The sequence below is a fragment of the Oreochromis aureus genome, linkage group 5 (genome assembly GCF_013358895.1).
Source record: "Oreochromis aureus strain Israel breed Guangdong linkage group 5, ZZ_aureus, whole genome shotgun sequence".
Lineage (NCBI taxonomy): Eukaryota > Metazoa > Chordata > Actinopteri > Cichliformes > Cichlidae > Oreochromis > Oreochromis aureus.
In genome coordinates, this window is record NC_052946.1 from 36,464,582 (window position 1) to 36,479,218 (window position 14,637).

A 14,637-nucleotide genomic window follows, 5' to 3' on the forward strand; every position below is an offset into this window, starting at 1 on the left:
TTAGCATGTTGATGAAGTGACTCGGTATAGCCTCGCACAGCTGTGGACTCGTCTTTTATATTAGTTAAATCATTTAAAACAATTCGGTTTAGTATAACTGCAACTACTTAGAGTGAAACCACCACCAAGATACCCTGGAAAGCTTCATCCAGACACATGCAAACTAACAAACGAGATCGACAGACAGAGCAGACAAACACCTCCCGCTACCCAAAGAGAAGGCCATCTCTTCTGCAACTATATAACTGTGCCAAAACTTAAATGAAATTAAATTTAAAAAATTAAATAAAAATGGGAGTATAACTTTGGATGGCTGTCTCTTTTTAACATAGATTACACACTAAAATCTATATAGACAGACAGACTGTGTAACTGATCAGAAAGGATTAAGACAAAGACGGAGAAAAACAAGATACTATTTCCACTACAAGCCCAGTCCGGTCCAAACGACAGCACCTCAAGCCTACAAACCTAGGTAGCTATTATGAGCTACATCCTCAAACGATGTGGGCCGCCTTGATGGTTCCAGAGTTTTGTACAGCAGCGCATCTTCAACGGGGCTAGCCATGAACAAGAGCCCTATGGCCCAAAACAGGAGGAGAAAACAGAAAGAAGCAGAAAGAGGAGCGTGGGGAGGGCGTGATGGAATGGTGAAATGGTGGTGGGGGTGGAAAGAGAGAAAAAAGGGGAGAGGGAGGTGCAGGTGAGAGGTTGTGATTGATTGCTTTCTTTGTGGTGCTACAGTGGTTTGTCCTGCAAAACCACTGGGTACTTGGTGGAGAGATGACGCGTCAGGCTCAGACTGTACACCACTGACATGAGGATAATATCAAGTTTTTCCCCTTGTTTTCCCAAGAAAGTGAGCAAGTAGCAACATGAGGACTGATCCTGTCAGGCCACACGTCCACCCACGGTCAAACAAAGGCTGGAAAAATGAGGTGGAGTCCTGTTCAGGGCTTTATGAGTCATTGCTGAGCTAAAAGTCATGTCCAGGAATGGCAGGAACACTACAAGATTTTCTTCAACCAATCAGAGGCAGTTTTGTTGCTACTGTTGCTAATTCCTTTGGTTGAGTCAGCCATGTTGGGGTACAGTCTAAGTCCTGGTGTCATCCTCCCCCGGCCCTCTCTATCTCTCCTGTGCGCAGGCAGCAGTGAGCAGGGAGGGCAAATCCTACCCAGGTAACTGTGGTAGGGCACAGGGATGAGCTGGGCATTAAGTTGTTTTTCATCTGCCACCTCGTAAGGTCCGTCGTCATAGATACCGAGGTCAAGCAGAGTCTGGTTTAGGAGCTGAACACGCATCTCGCCTGGAAAGGAAATAGGTGAGGGCACAGCACGGTGACAAACACACATTTGCACATTATCTTAAACAACAGGGACAAGGTCATAGATACACATGCACACATGTTGCTTCCCAAATCCAGCATATGAGCTGACAGAATTTAGACATTTTAGAACAGGCGTTGTGTAAATTCAGCTTTTATTCCACAAAGCAGCCTTTTTATTAAAATATGAATCATCCAGAAACTGATGTTTGCATCCAATATATCTTAGACCATTTATATTAAATGGATTAAGCTGTGCTGCATAATTTCTGTGTTCAATCAATAGATTGGCCTATAAATTAATTGGATTGTCCTGTTAGTAGTACTTATTTAATTAGACAGCTTCATTGCATTGCTTTTCTTCTCTAGCATGCATTAGTTGCAACAGGAGTTTCTTCTCATATTTCTTTTACATTTGTGGTAAATCGTCTTTGCACTGTAATAGAACAACACTCAAGAAGGCATAAGAGAAGGAATCAGTAGATACTAAAGACAAAAAAAAACACTGCCAGTTCCTTCTGCTTAGCATTCATCTTTCAATCCCACATCACACTACACAGGTTCTCCTCTTGTTTTCCAATTAGTAAAACATAAAACTCTAAATAAAGGCTTCTATCAGTCGGTCACATTACCTTTCCAGTTATATGTTCCCGGAGCACCGAACAGAATGAAGTTGTTGTCTGGGGTGAAACTGACAGACAGGCCCTGCTGACAGAAACCAAACTGCTCGTGTCCCTGTGGCCGACCCTCGCAAAACTTCCATTCCCCTCCATCCAGGTCATCTCGATTAGTCAGGTCCTCACTCAGGACATAGCAACGTCCAATGGGATCCCGAGTCTCTGACGACTGGTTTACACGTTGCCTCAGTTCGTATAGATGAGCGCAGGTCTGGTGGGGGGAAAAAACACATTAAGGTTTCCAGGATATCAGTTAGCCTTTGATTTTTGTTAAAGAATATGATACTATGCAACAGTGTAATGACCAAATTAGTCTTAAAGTCTTCATCATTATAAACGACAACTTGGCAGATGAACCAAAGCTGGAAATGCACAATGTCTGCTCTCATATCTCTTGATCATCAGCACAACATGAATTTACCAAATTTGGACATTTGGTACTCACCACAACCTTCCCTCCAATGCCCTGACTCTTGACTGTAACTCCCAGCCACTGGTTGTCCTTGCTCTCTCTGTCCCGCCTCACTGAAAGAGAACACAGAGTGAGCTGTCAGTCATGATGACTTCCATATTGTAAGCCAGGAACATTATGGTTACAAGCAAACAAAACTTTGTTATTTATTGAGTTATTCGATTATATTTCACTTCTCACTTCACAGAAAAATGAAGCAGGTATCTTTATAAATATGATACAGTAACAGCATATATTTCCATGATGCTTGTCAGAGAAACCATTAATGTTCTGCCTGGAATAATGTAGTTTATTTTGAGAACATGTTTAATCAAATAAAGATAATTCTCTTTGTTCGACAGACTTTCAGGTGTTATTTAGATTTCTTAAAGCCCAAGTTGGTGTGTTTAAAGTCTTGTCTTTGGTTGAAGTGTTTAATTTCACATCACAGAGAACAAAGTTAAACACCACGAATAAAAGTTGCGTCATAGTTTTGCTGATGAATTGACAAATTAACCAACAAGTTGTTTCAGCTGCACTTTAAACCCACCGTCTCCATCGATATCAACCCTCTCACAGTCGTACTCCTCTGGTGTGATCGGACACCTGAACAGGGCTCCTGGTCGACTCCCCGTCAACTTACCCAGCCCTGCCGCCCTTGGAGCTCCCACCAGTATCCTAAATAAAGGAAAATGAAAGGAAAGTTAATTGTAAAACCTGGTGTCAAACGTTGATAGTGCATAATACAAATTAAGGTTTCCTCAAAGATGTTCTTCACCTTAAGTTGCCATTAGTGTAAAGTACAATTACCTGCAGTTCTATTGTATGTAGCCTCGCTACATACAATAGAGTATGTTATGTTGCCTGAAATATATTTATTACAGCTCTGAGAAATCTATATCTAGTGCACCTTGTTTGCACTCATATCCAACAGCTATTATCAGTTGTCCCTAAATAACAAGGCCAGGAAAAGTTTTATTCTCAGTGAGGTGGTTGCTGATATTTTAGGGCCAGTGTCACGGCCCTCTGCCTTATTAGGAGTGGCTGATTCAGGCCAGGATGCTATTTAAAAACCGAATGTTCACATTCCACCCAACACTGTCAGTCATGGCATATGCATGGAAGCGAGACATGGGGAAACACAGAAGACAGAGCAAAAACTAAAGAGCAGAACAGCAAGACAGAAAAACAGATAGAGAGGTCTACCCTGCACTGACACCGAACTGTGCCTACAGGTCTAATTATGACAGTGATGTTAGCAATGTCAGTGCTACGCTCAGCTGTGCAAATACACCCTGTGCAAAATGCTCCAGCCAACAACTCTCCTCTTATCTACTCCATAACTATCTACTGTTATGTGCGCACTTAAATTAGAGCTATCACTGTGTGAGGGAAGACTTTAAATAGAGTGTAACAAGTTAGAAGCTTAGCATGGATCAGGCAAGAGTAACTCTAACCTGGTGTCTCAGTGTTTACAAAGAGGCAGCTATAACAACAATGCTAGGTGCAGAGAAACTCCTCTTTACTGGATAGTTCAGATCAAAAGATGCTCGACAGCATACACTGCGTACATTTTACTGTACTGCATCCACTCTGCTCCTGGTAAAATAATTGGATCAAAGGTGCATCATTTCCAACCTTATCCAGCTTTATCTGTAACATGCAGCATCAGGCACACAAGCAAGACTTTATTACATTACTGGAATAACACAAAGCTTGCTTAATTCCATTTATTTTTTTATTTGCTGAGTTTTATGAAGTTTTAAGCCTTAATTATACTTTTTGCGTCAGTGAGTCTGATGAGGACCAAGTGACATAAATTTCGTCATCGGTCAGAGAGCATGGAGGTCTATGCAGATGTCCATGTGCTTGCCAATGTTTTATGACAATGTGGACCGGTTACCCAAGACTTATTATTAGAATGCACCACCTGCACATCCTCTCCAGGTGGACTTCAAAGAAGTATAACAGGAATGACCTCTTGGTTTTTCCTTTTTTGTCTTCTGTGGACACAAACTGTCTGCCCATAGAGGAGCAGCATGGACTTCTGACAGTTAATCCAGATTTAAATTCTGCTCTGCTGAATTATTATTTGTGATCCCAGAGGAACTGAGGATGCATTCATGTCACTAAATTGCTAACAGCAAAAAAGCTAAGGGTTATTTTGTAACTGTAACATGTAAACATGTACTCTATCAACAGAATTTAGATAATGTACCAAGTAAACATCAGTACCTGCAGGTATTTTACAGTACATGACTAATTAACTAATAATAGCACGGTGACATACTAACTGCAGGCTAATAACAAGTTGTTGCATGTGCCAGTTGTGACTTTGGCTCGATACTCAGACAGGATGTTCCTGTCACAAAAATCTGTACTAGCAGGCAAACACTAGCAATTAAAGTAAATCAACTGCTGGATAACATAAAATGCTATATTATTTAAATATCATTTCACCTAAAAGGAAAAGCGATATGATCAAATTAGAAACGAGTCTTCTGCAGAGCTTTCATGGTCTGCATTCTCCACAGCACAGTACTCAACCCGCAACTATCAGTTACATCCATAGTTTGTTTCTTTTAACAATATTTATTTCTAATAGGTGAACAACAATATAACATCAGGAAGAAAGCGGCTGAGGAAACTACAGCTTTTGTAGTGTAGAAGTGAAGGTATGGACAATACTTTTATTTTTTATTGAAGAAAAGCACAAGCTTGCATAGGTAATATGCAAACAACATCCAACTATACACTACTTTTAACAGGACGTTGTTTTTTTTTTTTTGCTTGTTTGTTGTTGTTGTTTTTGGCAAGCATCCATAAAGAGAGCACGCTAACATGAAGCTAGTGAGGAAGAACCCAGAGTGATGTTGAAGCTGAGTGTATGCTGACCTGAGTCCAGCAGCCGGAGCCTGATCTTCATCAGGTAACAAAGGCAGTGATGAAGAGTCAGGTTGAAGCATAGCCTCTGTTTTTAGAGCAAAATTGATGGCAAATGCTGTGAAATGCACTTTGGGATGGTTTCCAGCTTTGCTGCTGGCTTTGAGTTCATACTCAAACACTAACAAGCAGCTGCTGCATAGGTGCTCATTAGGACAGGAATTTGTGCAAGTGTGTGAAACTGCAGCCTTAAAATTATCTTTTAAAAGATAAAAGTAACTATATGAATAGGCCATGTTAGGTAATGCAAAAGTAATATAATATGTAGTGTTACAAATTAAGTAATTATTACTTAAGTAACACAGTGCAATAATAGAAGTATTCTGGCTGAGCAAAAACACACATCAGAACCAAAATGTTCAAAATGTTGATCTTCAAATATAAAACACTGTAAAGTAAAATTAGAGTAGCAAAAGCAATAATTAAGCAGGCACACTCTATTTAAACTGATATATTTAATAATGCATTAGCCTGTGTTGTTGTCATTGTGGCAATTCTAGGTAACCTACTTTAATAATCCTACTCTGAACTGTCACCTTCTTGTGTTGGAGTAAAATGGTTTCCCCTTTAAATGTGATGTATAAGAACTAAGTAGACTCAAATGGCAATACTTATGTACAAGTACCTCACAATTTGTATTTTACTACAGTCTACTCACATAAACTACCACTGACACATCCCAGACTGCCAGACAGCTTAACTTTCTATTTTCTGCTCCTGTCGTCTCTTTCCTGACAAGTACTTCTGGTGAGGTGCAGCTGTGCATGCCTCAGGAGTGATTCCCCTCACCTTAACAACCAGAAACTAAAACAGCCACAGAGCGCAAACATGTGAAATGATGTTTCACATCACCAGTGACACACATGCAAGAAAAACAAAATCACCAAGTGATGTTAAGCCGATGCAAATACATGTATAACAAAGAGGAATAACGTATCACTAAGAAAAAAAACCCAAACTGATAAGATCCGATCCCTCTCACAGCGCTACATTCCAGGAGGCTCTGGTTTATGTTTAGGAGTTAAGGTGATACCTCACTTCCCCCCACATGCTCAGATACACGGGCAGGTGTGAGGATGTGAAGCTGGAAGCTCTGATTATCTCTTATATCATTATTATTTGTAAAAAAGACATTGACGGTTCCCAAGACTTTTTTCCTTCAACTGGAAAGCTGTGCAAGGCAGAAGGAATTATTTCTGCAGAAATGATCTCATAACCTCTTATGTCTCATAAATATAAGATGAAACAAGTCAGAAAAAAAGTTTATATGCCCTAAAAGGTTTATTTATTTAAGTCAAATGGCTGAAGCCTCAAGTTAGAAAACTGTCTACATTAACATTTTTGCAACATTGTCTTCATTACTTACATGACATTTGTTTGGAACGACACCTTTGATCGCCAAAATTGAATTGAATTCTGAAGACACATGTAACAAATTTGGCACGGATAAATCTTGTTGGCTGACTTCAGCTTTCATTTACTGGTCCTTTACTCTGCTTCTAACTCATATCATTGTTTAGGATGGACTCAGACTAATCGTGAGCTTCACTGCCAAGCTCATTCTCTCAGTAAACCCACATTTGGTATGGTGTGTGCATGTGTGCCTTTGTGCTTGTGTGTGTGGAGGTGTGTGCATGTGTGCCTTTGTGCTTGTGTGTGTGGAGGTGTGTGCATGTGTGCCTTTGTGCTTGTGTGTGTGGAGGTGTGTGCATGTGTGCCTTTGTGCTTGTGTGTGTGGAGGTGTGTGCATGTGTGCCTTTGTGCTTGTGTGTGTGGAGGTGTGTTGTTGCTGACCCTGGGGGAGATATCAGGGTTTTGATGTGATGGTGACGATCTAGTAGAAAACTCACATGAACTCGGGCCCTGCAGATTCAGCACCAGCATGCATGTGTGTGTATTACATTGCCATGTTGAACACATAGATTAGATAAGGCACCTGGGTTCTGTCTACATCAGGAGACAGAAAAGACAGAAGCCCCCACCTGTTTATAGCCTCATATAAAGTTTTACTTGAGGATAGCTTTGCTACATGCTAGTGATTTTCATACTGGTGGGGGACAAACCACTGCAGGTGGAGAAGGAGGGGAAAGCATGAAGCAAAAATAAGTTGAATGAGTTTCATTTTCTTGGTAAAAATAAACAGACAAGAATTTTCTGATATTATTCTGCTGACTGTTACTTAACACAAACTCAGGTTGGCCCCTGTTTTTTTATTGGTTGATTAAAAAATGCGGGATGTGGTTTTTCTTTGGCTTTTGAAGTGTGGCATGTCAGAAAGGTTTGGAGAACCACTAAGCTTTAACAACACATATGCGGTGTTAACTTACAGATATTAAGTAGAAGACTTTTAGGTTGTTTGTTAGCTGTGTGCATCCAAATGCATCTATTATTTGCTGACATACTTCAATTGGAACAAAGCTGTGCTTCTAGTCAGACCGACATGGTTACACCTGCAGGTATGGCACAAGTACAAAAGCTGCATTATTGTGAGGTCTTTATCTTACAATATAAAGCGGCTTGAGGCGACTGTTGTTGTCATTTGGTGCTAGAAAATAGGAACATCTCCCATCACACATATAAAATCCTGAACTGATGATCGAGAAGGGCATGAAAACAAGCCGTCAGTCATTTTTTAATCAAGTAATTACAGTGAAGAGAATGACAGATTGCCCATTACAGAAAGCAGGAGGAGGGGCGACTTCAGAGGGCTGTATGTAAATTATTGTGTTCTTCGCACTTAAGAATTTAGAGTATGTACAGAAAAAAAAATGAAAAAATGTTGTCAACAAAACAAAATACCAATGCACAGTTATTACAGCTCCATGCCTAAACCAATTAAATGTCCACACCTCTGCTCTGATTTGTGATTTACAGCCACTCCACGGCCATCATCCCCTTTTTCACTCGCTGATCATCACGAAAACAACACAGACACTCATTATGCTGCGCTCATGTGTTCGCTGAGGGGAGCATGTGCAGTGACCCCAACACTCTCTCCACTATCCCATCCACCCATCCCCCATCCAGGTTGGGTGTCCACACACACGGTCTCTTCCTCCCTCACTCCTCCCCCACTTTCAGGAGTCACATCTCTCTGTTTAGCCTCCCATACAGCAGCCAGTGAGACCAGCAGGGAACCAGGACAACAATGTGATCAAGTTGGAAGAAATGCATCGCATATGTAGCCAATTTGGACCAATAATCCTGCAGTAAATAACAAAGAAAGAGCACAAAAATGGTATTATATATACAGCAGGGTTGGCCTAACCCACAGACTTGGTCCCCACGCGCTTGCAGCTTATTAAGTTGTTTATACCAATTTTGGTAGTGTCCATCTTCCCTCTTGAAGGATCACATGTTCCTCTGTGGCTTGGCGAAAAAATTCCCCGAACCCTTACAATGAAATTCATATGCTCATAAATTAACTAGTACTCGTGCTAAAAACACGGGTGCCTTTTCTTTGTTGTGAAAGAAATACTTGGGATGGAAAGTGTTGACATGGCAATAGCAAAGTGCCATTCTGTAAACAAACCAATACAGCTGTGAAGAAGATGCAAACATCTGCAGGGAGCTGAATTCAAAGCCCTGCGTTGTTTGCTTAGAAAGAGAAAGCACTGGCACTTTTCACGCTTGTAAATTTAATCATTTTAAAGAGCAACAGCAGATACTTTTATTTCAAGCCCAACCCTTTTCTCTGAATGTTTCAGCCATGGGCTTTAATAGCATAATCACATTTGTGAAATGACTCAAATATACTGCAAATATTTGCAGTGTTTTGTTTCATTGCATTATTGCTAGTGCTTCTGAATCTGTGTGCTCACACCCTCAAACATCTTTCCACAACAGACCAGCGTGAGATTGCTGCTCTATAGACAGAAGCTATAAAAGATCAGCATGGGGCCCAGAGGCTTTTTAGACCTTCTGTTGTTATCTTGGAGTAAGACTGTGACCTCTGACCTGGAAATACACAGACTCACGCATCACACTTGTATACACATTCACAAAATACATGCTATTGTGTGTATAAATGGCTCAAAAATGTATTAATACTCATGCAGCTAGTCAGATTGTGAATTACAGACCTACACACAGGCTGTCGAACAGTGTCGACCAAGGTGACGACTCTCGTGAACCTTGAGCCAAATGGCACTTTTTGGAAAATGCCATGTGTAAACACCTGACTCCAGTTTCTTGCTGATGAGAAAACAACAGCTGAGAGCGAGGTGACCGAGTTGTGAATCACCCCGTTTTAACATTTCCAGTATGGGCAGACGAGCACAGAGTCGGGCACTACTCAATAATTTGCAAAAAAAAGAGAGACAGAAACAGCTGCCAGTTCCTGCAACTCTCCTCCGGGATATTGTGGTTCACTGCCCACGGATGTGACTCAACTTCCTGCCTGTATGTGAACATCACAATCGTGGTGCATTAATGTAAAAAAAAAAAAAGATTTAGTTTTTTTAGCGGACTCTCAGTAAGAAGAGGCAAAAATGGTACTTGAAGTACTTGGTAACCCCATCCTCACTGCACATGCATTTTTAACAACCCCCAAACTCACCACCTGCCCCACTGATCAATGAATGAAGAGCCATTTCGGGGCATAGATGGGTAAATAATGGCCCTCGAGTATTATACCATCCCTTGTCTGTTCCTTTTATATTCTCATTTTGTCCCCCATCCCTGCCATTAGCTGGTCATACATGTATTGATCCGTCTCTATACTTATCTATTAGGGTTCTCAAATTCCACTGCTAATTTTAAGTGTCTTATTTATTTCCCATTGTCATTGTTTTTCTTTTAATTCTTTAATGAACTGCAGTTTCTTGGTAGTTTGGTGCATAAGCTGTCTGGGCTCTCTGGAAACTCTAATCTACAGAATATAGTGAGCCAAAAGCAGGTAAACAGTCATGTCAATGACAATGTCCCAGAAAAGCTTGTCATCACATAGTAGGAACCCCATTAGTTACATGTGTTACATTTATTCATATATGTAACAGCTAGTATTTATGTTGAAACGTGTTTAATTTTAGTGACGCATAAACTTTGCCAACACACTACATTTCAACTTACATAATAGTGGTGCAGTTTCAAAGCATGGTGCCTTTTTATTCTGCATTTCATTGTAAGTCAGACTCGTCAGTTCAGCTCATACCTGTTGAAATTACTGACGCAAGTGTATGTATGACACTGCAAAAATTATCTATTAAAGAACAAATAAAACATTCACTTTATATGATCATTGCCATCAAAATTGAAACCCTGAAAAATTAAATTGAAAATCTAGTTTAATAAATCCAAACAAAAAGCATCAACATCTCTCATAATTTCCTGCTCTGGTCTGGTTTGCCTGGCATGGTGTGTTTCTGGACACAGATCAGAGGCCTATCAGTTCTTAGTAGAGCTGCTATCTAGGTGATTTATTAAACTGCTTCTTTATCAGTCACACACACACACACACACACACACACACACACACACACACACACACACACACACACACACACACACACACACACACATTTAATCAAAGGGAAGGCATGCAATGATTTATTCATCCCTGCAGGTCCCGTTACCATCAGACTCCCGACACCTCCCCCACATTCAGATCATGCCATTTTCATAAGTGAGTGCTGGGGTCAGCTCAACGTATTGTTAAGATTTTTATCAGAAATCAAGGAAAGTAAAAGGTCAGAGTCAAAAATAACAGATCATTATTTATGCAGTTAATGCTAAAAAATGTTTAAAAATAAAAGCATATATGTGTAACCTCAAGATTTTATCTGTTCACTGTGAAATGCAGATGCAGAAACTGCAGCAGTGCCTCCATCAGATCCAAGTTGTATGTTTCAGCCTGACGCTGCAGATTGTGCATCAGCTTTCAGTATGCACGCAGTCTGCAAAGTAATATTCCTGAAAGCTCTGGACCAGGCAGTGCTGCTTCCCACTGAGCTTTTGTCCAAGCCCAGGCAGTCCAGCAGAGGAACAGAGGAATGCTAAATAGACGGAGAGTGATTGGGAGGCAGAAAAAGGGCATTAATCGAGTATATGTGCACAAGAGACTGTAAAGCTCGTGCTGCATAGCCGTTGCTTTTTCTGATCCCTCATATAAATAAGCACTGCAACAGTTCTTACATTTATGAGGCTTTCACATGAATGGCCTCTGGGAGATTTAGTGAGAAAGTTACTGTGGGATCAACTTAAAGGGGGGAAAGAGAGAGCGGGAAAAAAAATCATGAATTGAATTAGGGAGGGGAAAGGGGGGACGCTTCATTCTAAACTCTTAAGCCAGGGTGAAAAAGCAGCTTTTATCTGCCTGTTGTAATGTAAATGAGCACCCATAAATTCTTCTTTGTATAATAAATGTGTGAAGAAGTTCTGCTGGGTCCTGTTTAAAAACACTTATAGATATATATATATATATATGTGTGTGTGTGTTATACGTATGAAACAGCAAAGAAGGGATGGAGAATACTGTGAATGATTCATAATCAGGAGTATTGTCCAAAATGTGGAAGACTGATCTTGGCTGTTGAGCTAAATTTGAGGGACTGCCAAACAATTTTCAGCTAGTAGGAGAAGGACACGTCATGGACACAGGGTAGCTAACAGATATTGATCATGTGTTGCTGTTTGAATTGTTGCCTTCACTATAGAAGTTCATCATTTCTGGTAAGTGCATAAATTGGAATGTTCACTAAGGTTCTGACAAATTTCTAGTGTGCACAGTTTAACACATGGAGTACTAACAGAAGTAACAGAAATGAGGTGACAAACAGTGAAAGACTGAGAAACAATCCACCCCTAACTTGTCTTGGTTCAAGGTAACAATCTGTCAGTGGACAGCTCATTGCACCCATGAAATGGGAACTCAGTCTTTCTACACAGTGTTTATGACTTTATATAGTGGTAGGTAGCTTTTCCAGAAAACACCACTGTGACAGTGACATTGTCTCCTTGGCCATAACTTACTGTGGTTTTACAGCAAAGAGCGCACTGTGGCAGTGAGGCAGATGGCAAGATGGTCACACTGTTCTTGGTCAGATCCTCTCTCAAGCGACATCCAAACATGAAGCAGTTCAGTCGTTGCTCATTACTAAGACAGTTGGTCATGACCTTTTAGGCTCTTGTTGCCATGGTAATGCTCTAATGTATTTATTACCCTGTTGTAGATCAGTTAATGGTATCTTTAGCTTTCAGAGGTAGTTGCTTTAATTGGTTGCCTCAGTGCTGATAACCAACAACTGTCACTAGCATGCATTTCACCCATTATCACTTAAAGTCTGTGACTATATACAGTCGCTGGTCATCATGTCAATCTGAATCACTTCTTGTGTAGATGTCCCTGAACAAATATAATTACTAATCATATTTGGCTACATAAAAAAGCAAATTCCTCTGTTGAGTCATTCATTAAAGACATTGAGCAGATGTTGGCACAAGTTCCACTTTCCACTTAAATTTTTCGCTGTGACTTCAATGGCTGTGTCAGGATTCGGCGGTGTGGCAGGCAGTCACAATACTGTGATATTATATTAGGTCAGACACAGACTAGCTGTTTCCCCCAGTTTTTAGTGTTTGTGCTAATTGATCTAATCTGTTGCTGGATACATTTACTGTATAGATCTGAAATCAGAATCAGAATAATAATCCCTATGTAGCTTTTATGATGTTTTTAGAAATTATGATGTTTTCTCTTCTCCAAAGCAGAAACACAGTACATGGGGATGTTTCCCAAAATGTCAAACCCTTCTTCTTTTGCGAACTCTGTATGCCTTTGGAATTCAGCATGTGATCACCCCTATGTCCCAGTCTTCCTTAGGGTGTTAATCACGCCTCCGGTTCAAGAGGAGGATTTGTTCGGCCTCAGAAAGCATTGCTTTGGATTCATATTCAGCCAATGAAACCAAACTCCAGACACGATGTCTGTGACTATGTCAGCTACCTGTGGCCCCCCAGGCAGTGAGACAGACTGTGCCTACTCTCAGAAGCAGTACCACATGTAAACATGACCCCTACTGCAACCTGAGACTTTATTACTTTTCCTATGAAGGATTTGCAGCGCAGTCAATTGTAAGTCTACTGAATCAACTGTAGGATAAATCACAGTCTAACAGTATTGCCAATGATGTGTGGCTTTGCAGCAAACACTGTATATGGATTTATTATATATATTTGGACTTTGATATAAACTGATGGAGTCTGATAATGCACAAGCAAGCTGTATAGGACCAGCAAAGACGGACTGCTGTGCCTGCACATGTGTTAAGCACTCTGGAACTGAGAAATCTGTACATTATTAATGAATTATGACAATATGCCCTTAGAGCATATTGTCTTATAGGAATAACTTTTTCTTAATTATTTTGGACAGACTTACCACAGCGTAAAGATATTTATTATTTAAATTTAGGAAAACTGGCAGTGGGGGGCTGAAGCCCAGGGAGATTCCCGTCTTCACCAGGCAATACACTATTAGCAGAAGCACTTCTCTTAGCATTAAAAATAGCAGATGTACACATAGCTCAGACTCAAATACCCATCACGTCTCATCCTCTGTCTGGCGTAAGCAGCAAAAGATGAAATTCTCTCGTTTAAGCTTTGGCCTGTGCTCAGGAAGGAAAACAAAGGTTTACAAAAGGCTCTAAACTGCGGCCTACTTTCACTTCAGCCCTGTCAACGACCTGCATGTCCTCACAGTATGCGAGTCAGTATGATAATATTGTGTCACATGGGTTGACCTTTACTGCCATACTGAAAATAAGCTGCAAGGTTTGATGCTGTAACTCTGAACAAAAAGGCAGTCATTGTGTAAGCGGTATCAACTCCAAACAGTATTGCCTTTTCTGATCTTTACTGAGCTTCCGATAAACTGTGAAACTCCAAAGCCGCTGGCGGTGAAACTCTTTCAGGGGCGACAGTATGACTACGCTGATCTGTATTAGCACTCGCATTACTTTATAGTATGATTTAATCATGAGTAAGCACAGCACAGAGCATCAAAGCAAAAATATCATTTTCTCAGTCGAATAGAGCGACATAACACACAATGACTGTGAAACATTATGGCCACAGGTGACAGTAACCCAAACCCTCATCATACAAAAAGAAAGTGAGTCAGTAGCATCTGATTACAATAAGTTTCAGGCAGACGGCTTCACGAGGGCTGGAGACTAAACTACCAAATAGGAAATGTAATAACACAGAGGGAATTATCATAAGGCTTAATGGAAATGTATTAT

The 14,637-nt window shown here is 40.5% G+C and overlaps 1 protein-coding gene across 4 annotated transcripts in view; it reads right to left on the reverse strand.

The window, feature by feature from the left end:
• The window catches only part of itga7 (integrin, alpha 7), a 35,907-nt gene that overhangs the window by 17,676 nt on the left and 3,594 nt on the right, over window positions 1–14,637 (reverse strand). For 2 of the 4 annotated variants that reach the window (XM_039612479.1, XM_039612478.1), the window contains exons 2-6: window positions 3,006–3,133; window positions 2,450–2,529; window positions 1,960–2,215; window positions 1,178–1,309; window positions 472–579 (exon numbers count right to left, since the gene is read on the reverse strand). In XM_039612479.1, coding sequence (XP_039468413.1) covers window positions 472–579; window positions 1,178–1,309; window positions 1,960–2,215; window positions 2,450–2,529; window positions 3,006–3,133 — 704 coding nt within the window. The remainder of the gene's footprint in view (window positions 1–471; window positions 580–1,177; window positions 1,310–1,959; window positions 2,216–2,449; window positions 2,530–3,005; window positions 3,134–14,637) is intronic. The other 2 variants (XM_039612480.1, XM_031740372.2) reach the window with 2 other exon arrangements.